Genomic DNA, 22,791 nt, shown 5'->3' with positions numbered 1-22,791 from the left:
AAGTCTTTTATCCATTTTGAGTTTATTCTTGTGTATAGTGTAAGTTGGTGGTCTGGCTTCATTTTTTTGCATGTACTTGTTAGATTTTTCCAATACCATTTATTGAGGAGACAGTCTTGACTCCATAATATGTTCTTGCCTCCTTTGTCAAATATTAATTGACTAATAGCATTGGTTGATTTCTAGGGTCTCAGTTCTGTTCTATTGATCTATATACCTGTTCTTGTGCCAGTAACAGGCTATTTTTATTACAGTTACTTTATAATATAGTTTGATATATGGTATTGTGATCCTTCAAACTTTGTTCTTAAGACTTCTACGGTTATTCGTGGTCTTTGCTGGTTCCATATAAAGTTTTTGAATATTTGGTCTAGATCTGTGAAATACATCGATGGTATTTTAATAGGGATTGCATTCAATCTATAGATTGCTTTTGGTAGTATGGATATTTTAATTATGTTAATTCTTCCAATCTTTGAACGAGCTATATGCTTCTACTTGGTTGTATCTTCCTCTATTTCTTTTTTCAATGTCCTATAGTTTTCTGAGTAGAGGTCTTTTACCTCCTTGGTTAAGTATATTCCTAGGTATCTACTTTTTGTTGTCACAGTGGTAAATGGGACTGCTTTCTTTAGTTTCTCTTTCTGAGAATTAAGTATTGGTGTATAAAAATGCCATCCATTTATGGATGTTAATTTTGTATCCTGCTACTTTGCTGAATTCCTTTATTAACTGTAGTTTTTTGATGGAGTATTTAGGGTTTTCTATGTACAATATAACGTCATCTTCGAATAATGACAGTTTCACTTACTCCTTTCCAATTTGAATGCCTTTTATTTCTTTTTCTTGTCTGCTCACAGTGGTTAGGACTTTCAGTACTATGTTAAATAATAATGGTGAAAGCACTCATCCCTGTCTTGTTCCTGTTCTTAAGGGAAACAAACACTTTTAGTTTTTGCCCATTGAATATGATATTGGCTATAGGTTTGTCCTATGTGGCCTTTATTATGTTGAGGTATGTTCCCTCTATTTCCACTTTGCTGAGAATTTTTGTCAAAAATGGTTGCTGGATTTTGTCAAATGCTTTTTCTGTGTCTATTGATACGATCATGTGGTTTTTATCCTCCATTTTGTTTATGTGATGTGTCACATTTATTGATTTGCGAATTTTGTACCAGCCTGGCATCCCTGGACTAAATTCCACTTGGTCATGATGTATGATCTTTTTAATATATTGCTGGATCCAATTTGCTAGCATTTTATTGAGGATTTTAGCATATGTGTTCATCATGGATATTGGCCTATATTTTCTTTCTTTGTCATGTCTTCATCTGGTTTTGGGATTAGGATAGTGCTGGCTTCGTAAAACAAGCTTGAAGTGTTCCTTACTCTTGAATATTTTGGAATATTTCAAGGAGGATAGGTGGTGATTCTCCTTTGAATGTTTGGTAAAACTCCCCTGTGAAGTCAGTTCTCTCTAATGGAACACTGACATGTTAGCAGCAGTTCATTTTAGCCAGCAGCTAAAGTAAAAATAAAGCTTCCCTATTAATATTATTCTAATTATAGTGAAATAATAAAATAAAAATTATTTTCATATTAGTGCATTACCACTGCATCTCTTCATCCATCTGGAACATGCTTCTTTGCCTGCTCAGACTAGAATGCCTTTCTTCTCTCCTTCACCTACTATCCTTCATTTCTCTTGTCCGATATTTTTCCTGCAAAGTGTTCTGCACTTTGGCAACATGACCTTAACTTCTGATACTGCACCAGAATTGATGTGTTTACTCTTGTTTACTTATTTGTATGTCACTATACATTTTAAGCACTAAGTATTAAATGACTGGTAAATTAGATTTTTGAAGTCTTAAAAAAAATAAACCCAGAATATATTATTTTTATTATTTTTAATTTTTATTGATTTTAGAGAGGAAAAGAGAGGGAGAGAGAGATAGAGACAACAGTGATGAGAGAGAATCATTGATTGGCTGCCCCCTGCACACCCCACACAGGATCGAGCCCACAACCCTGCCATATGTCCTGACGGGGAATCCTGGTTCATAGGTCAATGCTCAGCCACTGAGCAACACCGGCCAGGCTATATTACTTGCATTTTGGTATGAGAGTTTAAAGTGCCGGTTGTCAGAAAAGAATGTTTTCATTAAATTTTTCTTTTTTCCTTGACTTGATTATTTGCTATAGCTGGAGAAACAGAAGATAGAAAAGCAGAGAAGGGAACTAAGAACCACCAAAAAGACTCTTGATGAAGAAGGAAACAGCAGCAGCCGTTCTTCTGGAAACACGGGGACCACAAATAAGAAGGACTGTACCAAACCCAGACCTGGGGAAAAAAGCAGGAAAAATCTTCAGTTACTGAAGGACATGCAAACCATACAGAGTTCATTACAAAGCAGTAATTTGTGTTGGGATTACTGACTGGTACCAGGTTATAAATTTTATTCAGATAACCTGTACTTCATCAATCAAATGTTGACAGTTTCTTTTCCAGGTCTCATATTCTTATGTTGGAATTAATAGGTGGTACCGGGCCCACACTTTATTCATTACACAGGCTTCTTGTGTTTGCACATCACAACTCAATGTTAAATCCTCTAGATAGAAATCAGGGGCGTTTCAAAGGCTAAGAAGCTACACATACTTTGTTTCTTTGAGATGAATTTGTTGTACTGAAATATTGTGCTTTGTAAACAAAATACCAATTTTTTACTTGTGGGCGTGATCTTTTAAAATAGTTCTTTATTTGTCTAAGTAAATTTAGATTTAAATTATCAAAATAGAGGCTGTCCCATAGGCAGTGTTTGCTGGAAAAGTCTCATTTTTAAATCTTCCCCTGGCATGAATTGCCCTTTTCTTCTTACTACTACAAACATTAAATATACTTTGTTTTGACTTTTGATGGAGGTTTTCTATATTTAAATATTTATGCATATTTAAGAAGATTGTTTCATTTTGCTTTTTAACATTTCAAACATCAATCAGTATTGAATACAGTTAAAGTTTTTAAAAAGACTCAATCATTCATTTTAAGTCAATGAAGTGTGAAGATTATGAAAGACTTTTTTAAAGTATAAAATTGTTAAGTAAAAGGTTTTGGAATGAAGAGGTAAGGGGAGGTATGGGAAAACATTTGTTTTTAAATAGTATGTGTTTGTAATCATGCTATTCAGTTCAAAGAATTATGGGTTTTAATCTATGAAGAACCCCTTGGATATTTACTTTGATTGGTGTACAGTATGAGTGCAGTCTTAACTGTACACGTGCAATTGTTATCTTAATAATGTAAATCATTTTGAATATATAAAATCGTTAACCTTTTATAAATTTGCCATTTAAGTCAATAAAAGCAGCTTTTTTAAGGAAATACTGAAATTTTCCTTAACAGCCTGTTAATAAAGGCTTTATTTGTTGTAATTTTTTAAAACGCATTTCCAAGTAGTAGCATATTCAAAAAAATAAGAATATGTGGTATTTATAAGTACATAATTTACTTGCCTTTCTCATGCTTACATGGAAACTAAATCCAAGAAAATTGAATTATCTTGTGGTACAGGATATGGTACTCTTAGGGTACTAAGGAACACATTAACCACATATCAAAGAAATTCATTTTTATGCCTCCTCTGGGATTGAAATAAATTTCTAGGATTTTTTCTACATAACCAACATGAATTGTATTGGCTGTCCAGGCACTATACTTATTAAATTATTTTTCTATAAAGTTTTTATTTTAGGATCTTTACATTTGGGGGTATTTGTGAATTTACTGAAATTGTATGTAAACTTTTGCTTGCATGTACAATTTTCTGATGAGCAGGTTTGTATCTTCATTGAATGCATAGCTCTGAGTCCACAGACCCAAGGAATCACTGTTCCATGACATGGAAAATATTTCTTGTGTCTCAATCACTTTTTCAACTATTAAAATTTTGTTGCCTTTGTTTTTGAATTCCAGGTCATTAAATTGTGTAACCCTCACTTGCATTGTAGTGGCTCCAAGTCCCAATTAGAAGAGTGGTTTAATGTTGGTAAAACCCATCCCATCCTTCCTTCAGCTAGGAGTCAAACCAAAATATTCACTCCATCTTTTGATACCCTCAGGTGAAAACTGAAAACAAGAAAATACTGCTTCAGCCTCTTAATTTGAGTTTACAGCAGAAGATTATGTTGTCATTCATCCAATTCTGTTGTATGAGAGCTTTGTTGCAATACATTTCAAATACAAGATTCTTCTGTGTGTAAGGTGCCAATATGGATACCAGGCTGAGTAAGAAAGGTATGTTTACAGGTAGGTGGAAGATACTTGAATCATCATTTCAATACAATGTGAATGCAGTGGTGATAGCATGGGCACACGTTATATAGGAGCACAGAGAAAGGTGGGGCATGGCAGAGAAGGTACCCAGGAATCAGGGAAAACCTCCAGGAGGAGGAAATGATGCCTAAACACTAGAGAATAGGAATTAGCCACAAGGGAGAACAGTTTCAGGTCAACAAGATAAAATGAATCTGCAGTTTACATAGGAGCATTGTGACTAAGTAGAACTGGTAAATACATAAATGTTGATGTATGCAGATAAGAAAAATAGGGTAAGCAGATGAGTCACAGGATGCTACTAAGGCGCTTCAACTTAATCATATTGGTCTCTAAATTGTGTATTCCTTATCCTAAAAGAAAAAGTAGTTCCTATATGACCAATATTCATAGTTATTTATGAAGTTATACATAAAACTCAATGTTCTCTGCAAAAATGTCTTCAATACTTCTGTCCCTTTTTAAAATTAGATTGGGTTTGTTAAGTTTATGAGCTCTTCATATATTTTGAGTGTTAATACCTTATCTGATAAATGGTTTGCAAAAATTTTCTCCCACTTTGCAGGTTGTCTTTTCTCCCACTCTGCAATTGTTTTTTGTTGCTTTTTTGCTGTGCAGAATCTTTTGAATTGGTTGTAGTTTCATTTGTTGATTTTTGCTTTTAGCGTCATGTAAAAGTATCATATCCAAGAGCTTCTTTTCTACATTCTCTTCTAGTACTTTTTATGGTATCAAGACTTATGTATAAGTCTTTGATCCATTAGAATTGATTTTGGGGATTTTCTATAGATAAAATCATATCATCAGTAAATAAATATTTCTTGTCCTTTCCTACCTGGATGCATTTTATGTATTTGTTTTGCCTAATTTCTCTAGCTAGGACTTCTAATACTATGTTGAATAAGTAGTGAAAGTGGGCATCAATGTTTTGTTCCTGACTTTAGAGGAACAAAGTTGAGTATGTTAGCTATGGATGTGTCTCATATGATTATATTGAGGAAAGTACCTCCTATATTCAGTCTGTTAAAAGCTTTTATCCAGAAAGGATGATGTATTTTGCCAAGTGTTTTTTCTGCACCTATTGAAATGATCATGTGATTTTTATCTTTCAATTTAGATATGTGATATATTACATTTATTGAGTTGTACATTTGGAACTATCCTTGTACCCCAGGGACAAATTCCACTTGATCATGGTGTATAATACTTTTAAATGTGTTCTTGAATTTGGTTTCTTAATATTTTTTGAGAATGTTTACATGTATATTCATCAGGGATATTGGTTTATAGTTTTTTTTTGTGCTATCCTTCTCTGTTTATTTAATCAATGTAATACCTCCTGTTACGTATGAGTTTGGAAGTGTTCCCTCTTCCTCAATATTTTGGAAGAGTTTGAGGAGGATGGACGTTAATCCTTGTTTAAATGCTTGATTATCTCACCAGTGAAGCCATCACCTGTCTGGTCCTGGAGTTTTCTGTGTTGGTAGTTGTTTGATTACTGATTCAACCTTTTTACTCATTATTGGTCTGTTCATATTTTCTATCTCTTCCTGATTCAAATTTGGTAGGTTATGTGTTTCTAGAAATGCATCCATTTCTCCTAGGTTATGTAATTTTTTGGCATATAATTGTTCATAGGACTCTCTTTATGATCCTACATATTTCTGTAGTATCAGTTGTATGTAGTGTCGTCTCTTTGCTTTCTAAAGTTTTCTGACTTATTCCAGCTAAAGGTCTGTCAATTTTATCTTTTCAGTGAGCCACCTCTTATTTTCATTGATCTTTTCCCATTGTTTTTCTGCTCTCTCTCTCTCATTTCTGTGCTGATCTTTATAGTTTCTTCCTTCTGCTAACTTTGGGCTTAATTTGCTTTGGGCTTAATTTGTTGCACTTTTTTGTAGTTCCTTGAAGTATAAAGTTAGCTTCTTTGAGATCTAATTTCTTAATATATGTGTTTGTTGCTATAAACTTTCAGAACTGCCTTTGCTCGAACCACAAGATTCAGTATGTTGTGTTGTATTTTTTTTTCAAGATAACTTATTTCCTTTTTTAGTTTTTATTTGTGTATAAGTGTGTTGAGTTTCCACATATTTGTAGATTTTTCACTTTCCTCATGCTTTCTAGGTCCATACCACAGTGGTCAGAAAAGACAGTTGGTATGATTTCAGTCTTAAATTTGCTAAGATTCGTTTAGTGTCCTATCATATGGTCTATCTGGGAGAATGTTCTGTGTGCATTTGACAAGAGTGTGTATTCTGCTTTGGGATGCAATGATATATATATATATACATATATATATATGCTTGATAAGTCCATTTGTTCTAAAGTATGTTTCAATTCCAAAATTTTCTTTTCTGGACAATCTTTCCATTGGTAATAGTGGGGATCCCCTACTCTTATTGTGTTTTTGTCTATTTCTTCCTTAAGACATATTTAGCATTTGCTTAATATGTTTTGGTGCTCAGAGCATATATATTTATGATTGTTTTACCATTATGCAATTTTCTTTGACCATTTTTGGCTTGAAATCTATCTTGACTGATCTAAGTATGGCTAGGCCTGCTTTCTTTTGGTTTCCACTTGCTTGAAATACATCTTTCAGCCTTTCGCTTTAAGCCTATGTGTCCTTTGAGCAGCAGTTCTCAACCTGTGGATCGCGACCCCTTTGGCGGTCGAACAACCCTTTCACAGGGGTCGCCTAAGACCATCCTGAATATCAGATGTTTACAGTACAATTCATAACAGCAACATTACAGTTACGAAGTAGCAACGAAAATAATTTTATGGTTGGGTCACAACATGAGGAACTGTATTTAAAGGGCCACAAGGTTGAGAACCACTGGATTAGAGCTAAAATGAGTTTTTGGTACACAGCATATAGTTGTGTCTTGTTTTCAACCCATTTACATTTAGGGTTTTTATCCTATATAATAAAGAGGTAATATGCAAATTAACCCTAATGCTGTCACAAGATGGCTGCGGCCACAGCAGAGGTGGGGCTCCTATAACAAGCCGTAACAAGCAATCAGCGTGGAGCCGGGGCAGGAGACCTGAGGCTGCGCCCCCTGCCCAGCGGTACTTGACCGGGGACCTCAGACTGCGCCACCCCCTCCGCCCAGCGGGGCTTGATGGGGGACCTCAAAGCGCGCCCTGCCCCAGCGCTGGGCCGGGAGACCTCAGGCCGTGACCCTATCCCTCGGCCGGGCTGGGGGCCCTGAGGCTGCACCCCCCCACCCGGCGGGGCTTGATGGGGGTGGGATCAGCCTGGTCTGGATCTCGCCCAGTGGGGGTCATGGCGGCCAGGTTTGGGTCTTGCATGATTTTGAGGCATGCACGGGTGGATGGGGACTTGACTCTGGGTCCCACAGTGCGCCCCAGACTCTGACAAGAGGAAGATTTTCATACACATTTTACTAATTTTCTTTCATCTCTTACATACCTATTATAGATAAAGGGCAATTAGCAATATTAAAATATTTCCTCTAATTCCCTTTTAATGTGCACGAATTTCGTGCATCTGGGCCACTAGTTAATATAAGGGCTTACTACTGCCATTTCATATTTTACTGTCCAGTTATTTTATCTCCATTGTTTCTTTTTCCTTCTGTTTTGAGTCTACTTTTGTAAGTTGCTGGCTTTTCATGTTTCATGTGTCTTCTCTAAACGTTTGCTTTTTGTTTACCATAAGGTTTACATAAAGCATCTCAGATAAAATAGTCCATTTTGTGATGATAGCAATTTATCATTCTTTACCTATAAAAGTTCCATCCTTTCACACCTTCCCTTTTGTGTTTTTTGATGTCACAGATTATCCTTTTATTCTGTGAAATTTTTAACAGGTTGTAGTAGCTATAGTTATTTTAAATACTACCTTTATGTTGTAATTGTTTACTATATTCTAAAATAGAGTGAAAGTTTTCAAATTCTGTCACCTTAGTAAAAGTTTTGTGTACTTCCACCTTTTTATTTGATGAAGACCTTTTTTCAACATTTCTTACAAGGAAGTTGGTGAACTCCCTCACTTTTTATTAAGAAAATTTTTATTTCTGCTGTGTATCAGAAGGATAACTTTCTTTGCAAGTATTCTTGGGTAGCAATTTTTATCTTTCAACATTTTGAATATGTCTTTGTGGTCTGTAGAATTTTCTGCTTAGAAATCTACAGATAGCCTAGGAGTTTATTTGTAGGTTAATGGCACCCCCTCCCCCAGCTGCATCTAAAACTCTTTATAAACTTATTTGATAATCATGGCGATGGTCTTATGCATTGAGATAATTCAGTGTTCCATTAGCTTCTTGAACTTGTATGTCCAGTTTCTTCCCCGGGTTTGGGAAATTCTTGGCTGTTATTTCTTTAGATGATCTGCTGCTTTCTCTCTTCTCTTTATACCCAATAATCTTTTTTAAAAAATCTTTATTGTTGAAAATATTACATAAGCCCTCCTTTTCCCCCCCATTAAACTCTTCCACCTGCTCCTGTCTCCCCTTCAACCTCCCCCCCCCCCCCAGGCCTTCACTACCCCCATTGTCTGTGTTCACGGGTTATGCGTATATGCAAACAAATTCACTGGTTGATCTCTTTCCACCCACCCTCCCCTGCCTTTCCTCTGAGGTTCAACAATGTGTTCATGCTTCTATGACTCTGGGTCTATTTTTGATCATCAGTTTGTTTAGTTCATTAGATTCTACATGTGAGTGAGATCATGTGATACTTTTCTCTGACTGGCTTCTTTTGCTCAGCATAATACTCTCCAGGTGCATCCATGCTGTTGCAAATGGTAAGACTTCTTTCTTTTTTATTGCTGAGTAGTATTCCATTGTGTAAATGTACCATAGTTTTATTATCCACTCATCTGCTGATGGGCACTTAGGCTATTTCCAAGTTTGAGCTGTTTGTACTGCTATGAACATAGGGGTGCATATATTCTTTCTGATGAGTGTTTTGGGTTTCTTAGGATATATTACTAAAAGTGCAATTACTGTGTCAAATGGGAGTTCCATTTATTTTTCAAGGAAACTTGATAGTGTTTTCCCTAGTGGCTGCACCAGTCTGCATTTCCTTTCTCCATCTCACAAACACTTGTTGGTTGATTTGTTGATGATAGCCATTCTGACAGGTGTGAGGCAATACCTCATTGTCATTTTGAATTGCATCTGATTACTGACTTTGAGCATTTTTTTATGTGACTCTTGGCTTTCTGTATGCCCATGTTGGAGAAATGTCTATTTAGGTCCTTTCCCCAGTTTTTAATTGGATTGTTTGTCTTCCTTTTGTTAACTTGTATGAATTCCCTATATATTTTGGAGATTAACCCCTTACCTATCATTGGCAATAATGTTCTTCCATGCAGTAGGCTCTTATTATTTTGTTGATGGTTTCTTTTGCTGTGCAGAGCTTTTATTTTGATGTAGTCCCATTTGTTTATTTTCTCCTGTTTTCATAGTCCTAGGAGATGTATCCCTAAACATACTGCTATGAGAGATGTCTGAGATTTTGTTGCCTTTCTAGGACTTTTATGGTTTCACATCTTACATTTAAGTCTCACATTCATTTTTAGTTTATTCTTCTGTATGGTGTATGTTGGTGGTGTAGTGTAATTTTTTTCATGTACCTGTCCAATTTTCTCCACACCTTTTATTGAAAAGACTGTCTCTTCTCCATTGTATGCTCTTGCCTCCTTTGTCAATATTGAGCATAATCGCTTGAGTTGATTTCTGGATTCTGTTTTGTTCCAATTGGTCTATATGCCTGTTCTTGTGCCAGTGCCAGGCTGTTTTGAGCACAGTGACTTTGTAATATAACTTGAAATCTGGTATTGTGATTCCTCCAACTTTGTTCTTCTTTCTCTAGATTGCTGCAGCTATTCGGGATCTTTTTTGATTGCATATACATTTTTGGAGTGTTTGTTCTAGGTCTGTGAAAAATGCCGTTGGTATTTAATAGGGATTGCATTGAATCTGTAGGTTGCTTTGGGTATTATGGACATTTTAATGATGTTGATTCTACTGCTCCATGAATATGATATATCCTTCCACTTTTTTATATATCTCTCTCTCTTTTTTAAACACCCTGTAGTTTTCAGAGTATAGGTCTTTTACCTCCTTGGTTAAGTTTATTCCTAAGTATCTTAATTTTTTTGTTGCAATGGTATTTGGGATTTTTTTATTCATTTCTCTTCTGAGAGTTCATTATTGGTGTAAAACAATGCTATGAATTTTGGGGTGTTCATTTTATATCCTATGTTTCTGAATCCATTTATTAAATCCAGTAGTTTTCAGATGGGAGTCTTTTAGGGATTTTCTATGCACAGTATCATGTCATCTGCAGGTGAGTTTTACTTCCTCTTTTCTAATTTGGATGTATTTTATTTCTTTTTTTCTGATTACTATGGCCAGGACTTCCAGAACTATGTTGAACAAGAGTGGTGAAACAGGGCATCCCTATCTTGTTCCTGTTCTTAGGGAAGATGGTTTTAGTTTTGCTCATTATGATGTTGGATGTAGGTTTGTCCTAATATGGCCTTTATTATGTTGAGGTATGATCCCTCTATTCCCACTTTGCTGAACGTTTTTATCAAAAAAAAGATGTTGGATTTTGTGGAATGCTTTTTCTGCATTGATTGATATCATCACGTGATTTGTGTCTTGCATTCTGTTTGTGCTGTATCACATTTATTGATTTGCAAATATTGTATCAAGCTTGCATCCCCAGAATAAATCCCACTTGGTCATGATATATGATCTTTCAAATGTATTGTTGGATCTGATTTCCTAACATTTTGTTGAGGATTTTAGCGTCTACGTTCATTAGGGATATTGGCCTGTAATTCATTTTCTTTGTAGTGTCTTTATCTGGTATTGAAATTAAGGTAATGCTGGCCTCACAAGAGTTTGGAAGTGTTCTTCCTTACCCAATAATCTTGTGTTGGCTTTTCTAATGGAGTCTGATGATTCTTGTAGGGTTTCTTCACTTTTTAAAAATTTCAGTTCTCCTTTTTCACCTGAATAATTTCTAAGTTCCTTTACTTTCTCATCCCTCTGATTTCTATTTGCAATGCTTTCTGATGCATTCTTCTTCTCATTTATTGAGTTCACCAACTCCAGGTTTTATTTAGAATTTCAATCTCTTGGTAAAATACTTCTTAGGTTCACAAATTTTATTCTTGAGTTTATTGAATTGCCTTTCTGAGTTTCTTTTAGCTTGTTGAATTTCATATTTTGAATTCTTTACCAGTTGGACCACAGTATGCTGTGTCATTGGTTTTGTTTGCTGGAGTTTTTTCATTTTGTGATATATTGCCATGATTTTTCATAAGTTTTGACAAGTGTGCCTCTGCTGCCACCTTTGGGTAGTGAACATCTTTCTTATTTAGATAAGGTTTCATGCGTCTACTTTGATTCTAACAATTCAACAGATTGACAATTAGAAGTTCAGTTTCCAGAAGATGGTGCTATAACGTAAGTTTTTATCTTATTGGAGCCTACTGGCTGCTAAAGTTGAAAATGCGTGCATAAAAAAGGTGGCTTTTCAAAAAACAGGCTGGTGGCAGAAGGGGAGGAGGTGTGTGCTTAGCATGGTCATGGCTTTGACTCTGCCCACAGCCCAGTAGGAGGATCCTCGAGTTAGACCAGAGGCAGGCCTCTTGCTGAAATCCTGGGGCAGTCAGCAGGAAACGTGTACCTTCAGCTCTTTGTCTTCTCTTCTTTCCTTTTCAGTCCCCTTCCCCAGTCAGAGAAGGCTGAGGTGGATGTTGGTGAAGAGCAATGGGACCCTTAGCTACAGTCCAGATGGCTCAGCAGACTTTCCCTCATCTCTTACTTTCCACCGCCTCTACAGCTTCCGTGGCTCTAGCCTCCGCCTCGGTCCAGTTCACCCCCTTTGGGATGTACTGGTGATGAACTCTTGGGTGTCCTGGTGTGCAGTGCAGTCATCTACATATCAGACCAAGATAATAAAAGCTTAAATGAGGAGAATGGTAGAATGGACAGGAGAGAATGGGTGTATGAAATATTTGGAATAGAAAACTCGGCTTTAATTCTGATAGACTGGCCACTTAACTCCTGATTATAAATTTCCTTAAAAAATTACACATAATGACAAAATTTTGCATAGACAGGAAGAGCAGGGCTAAGGTTCAGACTATAATGAATTAACAAGTGAAAAAACACTGTATGTATTGTTTGAACCTATTTTCCCTCTAATATACAAGTCAAATTGAACATTTCATTTTGAAACAGATGCAAGGAGCATACCACTTTCCTCAAAAAAAAAAAAAAAAAAAAATCCAAATAACATTTCTGCAAAAGAAACAATGTAAATAAATAGGATAAGGTCAAAGTTTAGAAGTCAGTTGAAATTTGCTTTTATTTAAAGACCCAAGGGCCAAGAAGCTCCTTTGTTACAGTACATAACCTATGGCTCTTTTAGAGTAACACAGGCATCAAGGAGTCCACGTTTATACCAGGACTGAACTCCTGCTGCAGCAGGTGCACAGTGAAGCGGGAGTTCCTTTTCTGGCTTTCAGATTGTAATACATTTTTACATGCAGTAAGTTCTTTGGTAGACTTTATCATTCAGTGGAAGTACAGACTTTACAAAGGACAGTAGTAAAATATTTCATGTAAAATTTGAGCATAATGCTTATCATAAGCAATTTATAGATTTCAGAAAAAAATCAATCCTTGTAAACTTTAAAATATTGCCTCAAAATTTAGCAATTCTGTGCTCAGATACGCCAAAAGAAATCTAAAGTAGGGTAGATAATGAGCTTTTAAATGTTATTTCTAGTAATTGGTCAACTGGAAACTAATCTGAAGGATGTGGAATTCTTTGAAATCCTGGACAGCTACTCAATAATGCATCTTAAATAAGTCCATAAATAATGACCACAAAATTTTTAACTACACCATAATATCTTCAAGACTTTGCCTTATCATGTATGAAAAATGTGGGTGACCAAGTAGATCAATTACCACGCAAAAATAAAAAGAAAACGCAGGATGGGGAAAGGTGTGTCAGATTTGATCTGTCATGAGATTACAGTGTATATAATGCCATGGAACTTCAGTGTTGGTTTGAAAAGTGATGCTCTTCCTCTCCTCTGTGCAATGAGCTCTCTTCCATCGAGTTATATTTTTGAAGTGTTTTGTATTTTGATTTTACCAGACACCAAAATTTATAAGAGCATTTTCCTTTTAAAATCAAACTTATTCCCACTGTAGATTTAGGATTGAAGCATTTTAATATTCTTTGGGTAACTTATATTAGTGTTATGATCATGTTGTTATATATGTGGTTATTCCACTTAAGCCCCCTGCACTGCTACAGTTCTGAACTCAGATTTAAATAAATAAAGGACTGACTTTCTCTTATAGACTTTCTCTTATAAAGTCTAAGTTCAGGAGACTTTACTCAGAGCTGCCATTTGTAATCAGGAGTTTGTGGTTGTGATGGCTCCAGCTAACGGTCCTTTCACACCACTGTCTGGACAGGAGTGACACACTGTGCAGGAGAACTGGCTCTCTCTGAGGATGAGGTTGATCGGTTGGAGATCTCTCTCTGTAGTTCCTCTACTTTTTTCTGAAGTTCTGCTCGTTTAGCAAGAAGTTCTTTGTATCTATTGTGAATGGGCTCCTACAAAAGCAAAACACCACAAAATTATTCCAACTAGGCAGTTCTAAACAAACCCAAAGTCACATTCTGGTATGTAGTTCTGTCCCTAAATGTTAAAATGTGGGGTTTTTTCTAGCACCACTGCTCTTTCTCTGGCTTTCCCAGTGCTCCTAAGTATTTCCACAGAATACTCTAAAACTGGCAATTTTCCAAATATAGCAAATAATTAACAATACAATCTAAAAGCCAATGTCAAGTAATTCCTATAGTTTAGGTTAGGGTTTTTAGTCTTTTGAAGAGTTTAGTAGTAAGTAGTCCACATTTCAAACTGAACCAAAATTTCCTATTTCTCTAACCTAATTAAGAAAGGACGAAACAGAAGTGTTATTTCCAAAGTAATCCAATCGAAGTCAGGAATGATAAGAACCAAATATACCTATTACCCCTGTGGAGTGCTTTTTCTACTATACAGTTGTAACTATTAATCAGGAAAGGGAAAAGTTCTAAATATGCACATACTTTTTCTAGTTACTATACAATTGCATGGATGAAAACTCCTGCTGTGTATTGTACAGCATACCTGTGGTTTCATACATGGATTCCACCTCACATAATATCCCACCCAGAGCTCTAGGTGGCGCATGCTGGCTACTGGATAAAGGACGTGATTGGAGTAGCTCCCATAGAGAGGATTGGTGAAGTCTTCCAGCTGGCTGTTTATGTAGGACCACAGTGACACTGTCCTTTTAGGAAGGTTCTGTAAAAAGGAAAAGTCGAGATTCATCACATAAGCTCTTTGTACTTTAGATGAAAGTTATAAAGAGGGTATGTTGTGATCACTTCAGTGACATCCCCACTTACATTAAAATCAGAGGATATTGGAAAACAGTGCAGTTCCTCAAAAAGGTAAACATAGAGTTACTGTGCCCATAATTCTATTCTTAGGTTTATACCCAAGAGAATTGAAAACAGGCACATAGAATTCTGTACATAGATGTTCAAAGCAGCATTTCTTATAATGGCCAAAAAGTAGAAATCCAAACGTCTATCAACTGACAAATGGACAAAATAGTTATACGATGAACGTTCATCCATAAAAAGGTATAAAGTATTGATAACTGCTGCAAATCAAACCTTATGCTACGTGAAAGAAGCCAGACACTGAGGCCATATCCTGAATAACTCCATTTCCATGAAATGTCCTGAAGGGGCAAATCCACAGAGACAGATTAGGGTTTGCCAGGGGCTGGGAGGGCAGGAGAATGGAGAGTAAGTACTAACAGGTACACAGTTTCTTTCCAATGTTGTGAACATAGTGCTGATGTTTGTACAACTCTAGATACCTTAAAAACCACTAAACCAAGCATGTCAAACTCGTGCCTGCTGACATGCTTGTACTAAACTATATACTTTTAAGAGAGTGAATTTTGTGGATCGCAAATTATACCTCAGTAAAAATGTTCCTTTTTAAATATCAAGATATAGTAAATCCTATTCAAGGCTCAAAAAATGAAAGTATTTAGGAACTTAGCTATTCTGAATTATCTAACATTTAACCAACTCCTGAGTGTCTATTGTGCAGGCAATTATTTACTGTGTGGTAGTAGACACTGAAGATACTATGGTGAAGTAATATAGTCCAGGAAGCACTTACTACATAGCAATGATTATAGAGTTTTGTATGGTGGAATCCTCACACCAATAAGTACTATTACCCTAATTTTACAGAAGCAGAAATTAACTTGCCGGAAGTCACACAGTAAGTGAAAAATCCAAGGTCTGAATCAGGCAGCTTGGCTCAAAGCAAGCAACGCTCCACTCTGCTTTAGCAGTGGTGAGAACGTCTGGCCCTGCCAAGGCATTACGGGGAGTTCATTCAATGCTTGACAAACATAGCAGGCTAATTTTTAAGTTTATAATTTTGTATGGCCCAAGAATGATGTTATAAATATCTAAATGGCTCTTGGCAGAAAAAATGGTTCCCCACTACTGCTTTATAGAAAAGCATGGAAAATCTATTTTATAACCACTTTTTTAAAAATGAAAATTGATGCAGGGAGATACACTGATCAGTAGGATTAAGAATTTCATACAGAGGTTATCCTTATATGGTTTGTTGTAAATAATACCAACCACCAGTAATATCTTTGGCTAAACGGGGTAACAAAATAACTTTATACACAGTATCTTTTCAGTGTTTAAATGTTTTACAGTATTATTTTACGATTTTAAAAACTAAAATGTCTCATGAACAATATATTTTCAGATTTGAGTTATCTATTTGTTTAAATGTATGTTTTATCATATATTACCAATTATATGTACTGCACCTGTTCTGAAGGATTTCCATCCTGCAAGGATAACAGGTACACTGGTGCTCCTTAGCAGACACTACTTCCCACCCATAACTCACCTGGCAGCTAGCTGGCACTTTAGCATTGCAACAGAGGTACTTTAAAATACTAGTGGATCAGGCTCAGAAGTTTGGGAAGAAGGAATCATAATAAAGTATGGCCAAAGAAATCATTCAAAAGAACAACTATTCAGTTGCAATCCATCACAACATACACTCTAGTAGGGAAAATACATGTTGAGGATAGACCAGGACAGGGGCTCATTATTTTACCTCTTTTACTCTCTGCTGTTCACTGTTACAAAGGAATGTTCCGAATAAACAGCTATACAGGTGGTCCAAAATGGTAATGAGAAAATATTCATTGAATTCAAATGCTGTAGGAAACTGCAAATCAAACACCACAAACAAAACTATTAAGACATTTTTTTCAAGCATATTCACCCTGTAGTATATGAGTAGATCCTTTATAAATATTTAAAAGTAGGCTAAACAATATTCAAAACTATATTTCTAAGCCATTATGGCATCCGCTTGGTTTTCTGTTCAAAAATCACTTTACCATTTAGTTCTAAGATTATTTCTCCAAAATCTTTTCTTATGCATCAAGAATTTGAATGATCTGACCTTGATGTTTCTGATCTACATCTGCTAGCCCCACAAGCTGAGGAATTTTGGCCTGGGCAATTCTGGAAACTCTAATCTTTCTCTGCCAAAAGTGACCATAAACAACATAAGGCTTTTCTTTAAATTTCAAAAACATTGTTTTGTTTTAGAAATTACAAAAAAATAGCATCAATGTCTCCAAAAAAATGTCAGCAATGCACACAAATAACTGCCCCAGGCAGATGTGCAGATCATTTAAAGCGAACCTGCTCATCTTTTCAAGGAGCAGCCAGGCAAATGGAAGTATCGTGGAACCCAGGACTTAAGCAGCCTCTTTCTAATTAAAAAGAAAATTCACTTTCTCCATAACCTAATGGCAGCGGCCTACTGGATGTCTTAATATTATACAAACAACACAATCTGTGGGGACTTTATCAAGGTCAAATTACAGACCACAGGAAGGTAAAGGATTTAGTTTAATCCATCCTGTCAATGTAATAGTTCAAAATTATCCCAAAGTTTCCATGTAAGATTGTACCAATTACTCAACTGAAAAGGAATTCCATGAACATTTAGATTGCAGAGTTGGGAAATATTCACTTCAAGTAAGTTTTCTTTAGAATGATTCCTACCCAGTAGTGAAGGAAAATAGCATGAACTGTAAGCAAAAGGTACAGGGTTAAAAACAACTTTACTGTAAAATTTCCTAAATTTTAGAAAGCCCTAAGCAGGGTAATATAGCAGATTTCTCAAAGAATAAATGATAACTCCATGTTGTGGCTATGGAACTGAATGAATGCAGCAGGTGATCAAGCACATGCCAACAAAAAGCCAAGTATTTTAAGAAACTTGGCCAAATCCCATTTATTTACAAAATAAATCCCATCACCTGATTAACACTCTTAGCCTTATTTATTAGCCAACTATGCGTGTACTCTGACTCATGAAATAGCAATCCAGAAGAGCTGAGCCTCTGGGTAGCTCTTCTTGGCAGGGCTTTTAGCTCAGTTATGAGAAGATATCTTAATCAGTGGGCATTTCCTCACAACAACACTAAAATAGCAGATTTGCTGGCACTGCTTTTAAAATCTTAAACAGAAGAGGAATATTTTGTTCTTGCATATTTAAAATATCAAGGGCCCTTCATCCGCTGCTTCCTGAAGATGCGAGTAAGAACAGAGGTGGAATCTGGTTAACTACAACATGATTCTTATTTTGACAAATGTGTTATTTAAATCTCTGAACAAACATGCAATTATTTGTAAAACTGAAGATTACCTATAAACATTGTAACATTTATGTTCAGGAAGAAAATGTACATAAAACATAACTAGATGTCTAAAGAATCATCACTTCTATAATGTATTTTAGATTATCTAAGAAACAAGATTAAACTGATTTTCTACTTTATAGTACCTTAAGCTCAGCATTGAAGTAAGACTGCTATTAGGTATATAGCATATAGAAAGTTAACACATGTACTAGTCATATACTCTGCCACGTAAACAACTGGTAACTTTTTTTTTTTTTAACAAGCATACCAGAACTAATATATTCACTTATGTTGCCCCTTTAAGATAGTCCCCTTGGGAAGCAATCCATATAAGCATCGATGATGTCACGGCTTCACACAACCTTCCTGGTCCGTTGATAGGGCATTTGATTTTTGCCAACAGCCAAGTGCTATTTAGAAACTGAATATGGTAATGGCCAAAAATGGGTCCTGCCCTGGTCAGTTTGGCTCAGTAGATAGTGAGTCTGCCCTTGGACTGAAGGGTCCTGGGTTTTATTCCAGTCAAGGGCACGTATCTCAGTTGCAGGCTCAATTCCCAGCCCCTGTCGGGGTACATGTGGGAGGCAACCAATCAATGTGTCTCTCTCACATGGATTTTTTTTTTTTAAAAAGTGGATCCTATTATTTTTAGTCAAAACCCAAAAAAGGATTGGTAAGGATTTGTATAGCTGATATACTACCTCGAAGGCAATTCCAAAGGAAAATTTCTCACCTGCTCCAAGAAGTAGTGAACATTAAAATAAGTATGTAGCATCTCCCCTCCCACAACATGAGAACCTGATGCACAGAACAAAACTGAATTGTATACACATTCGTAGAATATGTGTGAAAATACCAGCCTCTTCATACTGTAGTCATATCTACAACACAGTTTAACCCAGCAAGTTTCCAAATAATCCACCCAAATTGAAATTCTTTTGGGAAGAAACAAACTTCAATATACACTGTAATTGGTGTATTTTTCCCTAAGGATCACCACTTCCTTTTAAATCAAGGGTCCTCAAACTACGGCCACATGCAAATACAAATATTGTATTTGTTCCTGTTTTGTTTTTTCACTTCAAAATAAGATATGTGCAGTGTGCATAGGAATTTGTTCATAGTTTTTTTTTTAAACTATAGTCCGGCCCTCCAACGGTCTGAGGGACAGTGAACTGGCCTCCTGTTTAAAAAGTTTGAGGACCCCTGTTTTAAATAGTATTTTCTTGAAGCTAAAATGTGACCCTAAAGCAGAGCAGAGCCAGCAATTTCCCTACCTTATATTCACATGAGAATCTAACTAAAAACAAACCAGACTCCCAGCTGAGGTCTAATAAACCCTTGGGTGATAGTTAACTGACATACCAGTGAGCTGTATCCAACTTTGGGGTTTTGAGATGATTTTTCTTAAGTAGAGTTAAATATTTTTATGACCCAAACCCTTGCCTCATTAGGGGGTGATCCCATAATTACCAGATTTTTTTCTCTTTTGTGCTATCTAAATATAGCAAACCATTTACACTAGATTTCACATTGGTTTATTAGAAAGTTGGTAGAAGCTCTAAAAAACCAATCTCTCCATACCTAAGAAAAATAAAGAATCCATTATATACCTATCTTGCCATCATTTCCCACCCAACCCATTTTTCATTAAATTTACTTGCCTGTTTCTTCATTTCTTTACCTTTTTAACAATACGCAGATGAGCTTTTGGGTGAACATGCTGAGTGATGTTACTAATTGTCTATAGAGGAGGAAACTCTTAGGTTATTACGGAGCCACTCACTGAAATGCTGATGGAATCAAATTGTCAAGTGTTTAATACTACTCCCAAATAATATTCTTCAGCTTAATTCACAACGTGATAATTAGGTAATAGTTATGTTACCTAGAAACCTTACAAGAACTTTCATTTTACATGAAATACAGGAAAATCAGTGACCAAATCTCCTAACTCCAACTGGAAGGCTTAAAAAAGGGATGTAAGAATGGATATATATAAGTTACCTGTCTTGTCATTTGCCAGACACAGTCGATGAACTGAAGAAAAACAGGCGATCTATCTGCATCTGCATGATTCTTATCTCCATGCCCAAGTCTCTGAAGAAAGACAGTGAAATAGCATGTGAACTTTATGGAATTTTTCATTTTTTTAATGAAAATAAATTTCCAATAAAAATACTATTTTGTCAGTATTTTTTAAACTCCAGAAAATCTTTTTAAAAGAGCATAGCAAAGAAAATAGCCATCACCATCACCCTACCTATGAAATGTCCATACAGTAGACTCGTGCACCTGAAACCTACACTGAATGGCCAGATTATGACCACCTGACGTTTGTAGGCAAATCAGCTACAATTTTGCACTGAAGTTGCTAGAGGGCCAGACCATTATAAATAGACACACACACACATACTGTATATGCTTTGCTAACAAGTATCACCCCAATAAATTCAATAAAAAGAAAACATTTTTAAGTGCAAACTGCCAGGTTTAACATGTAATGCTTTTAATAGGAATTACAACTTTAATAAATGAAACTTAGGCAATTGAACCGACAACATTTCAGTGCATAGGACGATGGTCAACTAGCTGAGCCACACCGGCCAGGGCACATGCCAGGATTGTGGGCTCCATCCCCAGTAATAAGTGGAGGCGGGTGGGGGGGGTGAGTAGCTTATCGACATTCACTCACACCAATGTTTCTTTTCTCCCTCTCCCTCCCCCTCTCTCTAAAATTAATAATAAATGAAACCCAGACCTAAAAGGCTGACAATGGAAGATTGGAGTAGTCAGACCTCAGAGCCCAGATTTTTGTTCTGGAGATCTAATTTCCCCCTGAATATTATGTTGTCATATAAAGTACCCTTCTCCTCTAACACCTTGGCCAGTGCATGAAGGGGACCTGTTGCATCTTAGCTCCAGTCTCCTTATCAAGAAGAATCTAGCACAAACCTTCATAAACCTTTAAAATATGCTTGACTTCTGCCCTCCAAGCATGCACTCACCCAGGTTCTCAGTTTTTTCTTTCTCTGAGCACCTTTGCCCCAGATGACTGAAACAGACCCCTGTTCCCTATCTTAAAGCCATTAATTCTAAAAATATGACCCCTAGACTTCTGGGGATGGGGGGGACTGTGAGGTCAAACCAATTTCATAATCCTAAAATGTCATCTGCCTTTTTAAATTCATTGACGTTTGCACTCATGGTGCAAAAGTGATGAAGGATCAAACTTTTTGGTACCTTGGGAGGAATCAAGCGAGGCAGTGAAACAAGCTGCACTGGTTACATCCTGCCCTGCCACACACGCACGTAAAGGAAAGGGACTAGAGCCAATTTCTGGAGCAGTTTCCTTGAAGCGGTAAAAAGTATTAACGTTATTAAATGCATTTTTTTACTATTCTGTGTAACAAATGGGAAATGCACATGATGCGCTTCTGCTGTAAACTTAAGTAGAACGATAGGAACTGACACTTTTTCACAGAACATCGTTCTGACTTGAAAGAACAATTGATAAGTGAACTATGGTTACGAAGACGACTATCTTGCAGACTTTTTGAAAATGTACAAAGTGACTGTGTCACTTCAAGGAATACAATGGACAGTATTTGTTGCCAATGATAAAATTCAAGCTTTTGAGTGAAAATTAGATTTCTGGAAAACTTTTACCTGCCACGTAAGTTTGATAATACTTAAAGACTTCCAATAAAATCAGTGGTGGTATTAACAGCTGTGGTTTATGGGATTATATAAAGAAATGCATTGGAAGAACCAAGCTGGCGGCCTAAGGTACAGACCTGTGCGTGCTGCCTCCCACAACAACATTGAAAATACCAACTATAAGATAAAACAGCTATCATTCGGAACCATGGGAAAGCTGGCCCAGTGGAAGTTCTACAACTGGAAGGAAAGAAAGCAGCACATTGAGACTGAGTAGGAGGTGCAGAGTCGCCAAGAACAGACGTACGGAGTCGCGTGCCAGGCGGGCTGCAACTGGATGCACGGTTTTTTTCAATCGAAAGGGGTTACAAACTCTCGAATCCACTGAGCTTGTTTGGGGCGGGACTCTGAGGTCCCAGACCCCTACGGGGAGAGGCTGGACAGCCTTGCAGTGGGTCGGAAAGCGAGAGTGGCTTTCTCGCAGAGCTGCTTGCCGGCACTCTGGGACGCAGGGTCACAGAGACACCATTGCTGCTTGCTCTGCCCTGGTGACTCCTTGAGACCCCGCCCTACTCAATTTACATCCCCGCCCAAGCTGTGCCAGAAGCACAAAAGGAATCTCCTGTGCTTTTACAGCCTAACCCAACAAACTGCAGATTTCAACCGCTCCCATCCATAAGGGACACACTCAAGAAGCAGATTTTTTTCAATCGAAAGGGGTTACAAACTCTCGAATCCACTAAGCTTGTTTGGGGCGGGATTCTGAGGTCCCAGACCCCTATGGGGAGAAGCGGGACGGCCTTGCAGCAGGTCGGAAAGCGAGAGTGGCTTTCTCGCGGAGCTGCTCGCCGGCACTCGGGGATGCGGAGACATGGAGTGGCGAGGAGTTGTAGAAACACCATTGCTGTTTGCTCCACCCTGGTGATTCTGAGACCCCGCCCTACTCAATTT

At 36.9% G+C, this 22,791-nt stretch overlaps 2 protein-coding genes across 9 annotated transcripts in view; one reads left to right on the top strand and one right to left on the bottom strand.

The window, feature by feature from the left end:
• CEP57 (centrosomal protein 57) overlaps positions 1 to 3,970 on the top strand; it is a 58,138-nt gene extending 54,168 nt beyond the window's left edge. For all 5 annotated transcript variants that reach the window (XM_059708099.1, XM_059708100.1, XM_059708097.1 and 2 more), the window contains one exon: positions 2,206 to 3,970. In XM_059708099.1, coding sequence (XP_059564082.1) covers positions 2,206 to 2,439 — 234 coding nt within the window. In that variant the 3' untranslated portion in view covers positions 2,440 to 3,970. The remainder of the gene's footprint in view (positions 1 to 2,205) is intronic.
• An 8,712-nt stretch (positions 3,971 to 12,682) lies between these two features.
• Positions 12,683 to 22,791, bottom strand: part of MTMR2 (myotubularin related protein 2) — a 104,649-nt gene continuing 94,540 nt past the window's right edge. For all 4 annotated transcript variants that reach the window (XM_059708091.1, XM_059708093.1, XM_059708094.1 and 1 more), the window contains 4 exons: positions 20,188 to 20,280; positions 16,575 to 16,688; positions 14,529 to 14,705; positions 12,683 to 13,969 (listed from right to left, as the gene is read on the bottom strand). In XM_059708091.1, the coding sequence (XP_059564074.1) occupies positions 13,808 to 13,969; positions 14,529 to 14,705; positions 16,575 to 16,688; positions 20,188 to 20,280 (546 nt within the window). In that variant the 3' untranslated portion in view covers positions 12,683 to 13,807. The remainder of the gene's footprint in view (positions 13,970 to 14,528; positions 14,706 to 16,574; positions 16,689 to 20,187; positions 20,281 to 22,791) is intronic.

Source organism: Myotis daubentonii, chromosome 9 (genome assembly GCF_963259705.1).
Source record: "Myotis daubentonii chromosome 9, mMyoDau2.1, whole genome shotgun sequence".
Classification (NCBI taxonomy): domain Eukaryota; kingdom Metazoa; phylum Chordata; class Mammalia; order Chiroptera; family Vespertilionidae; genus Myotis; species Myotis daubentonii.
This window is presented reverse-complemented; position numbering and strand designations above follow the sequence as displayed.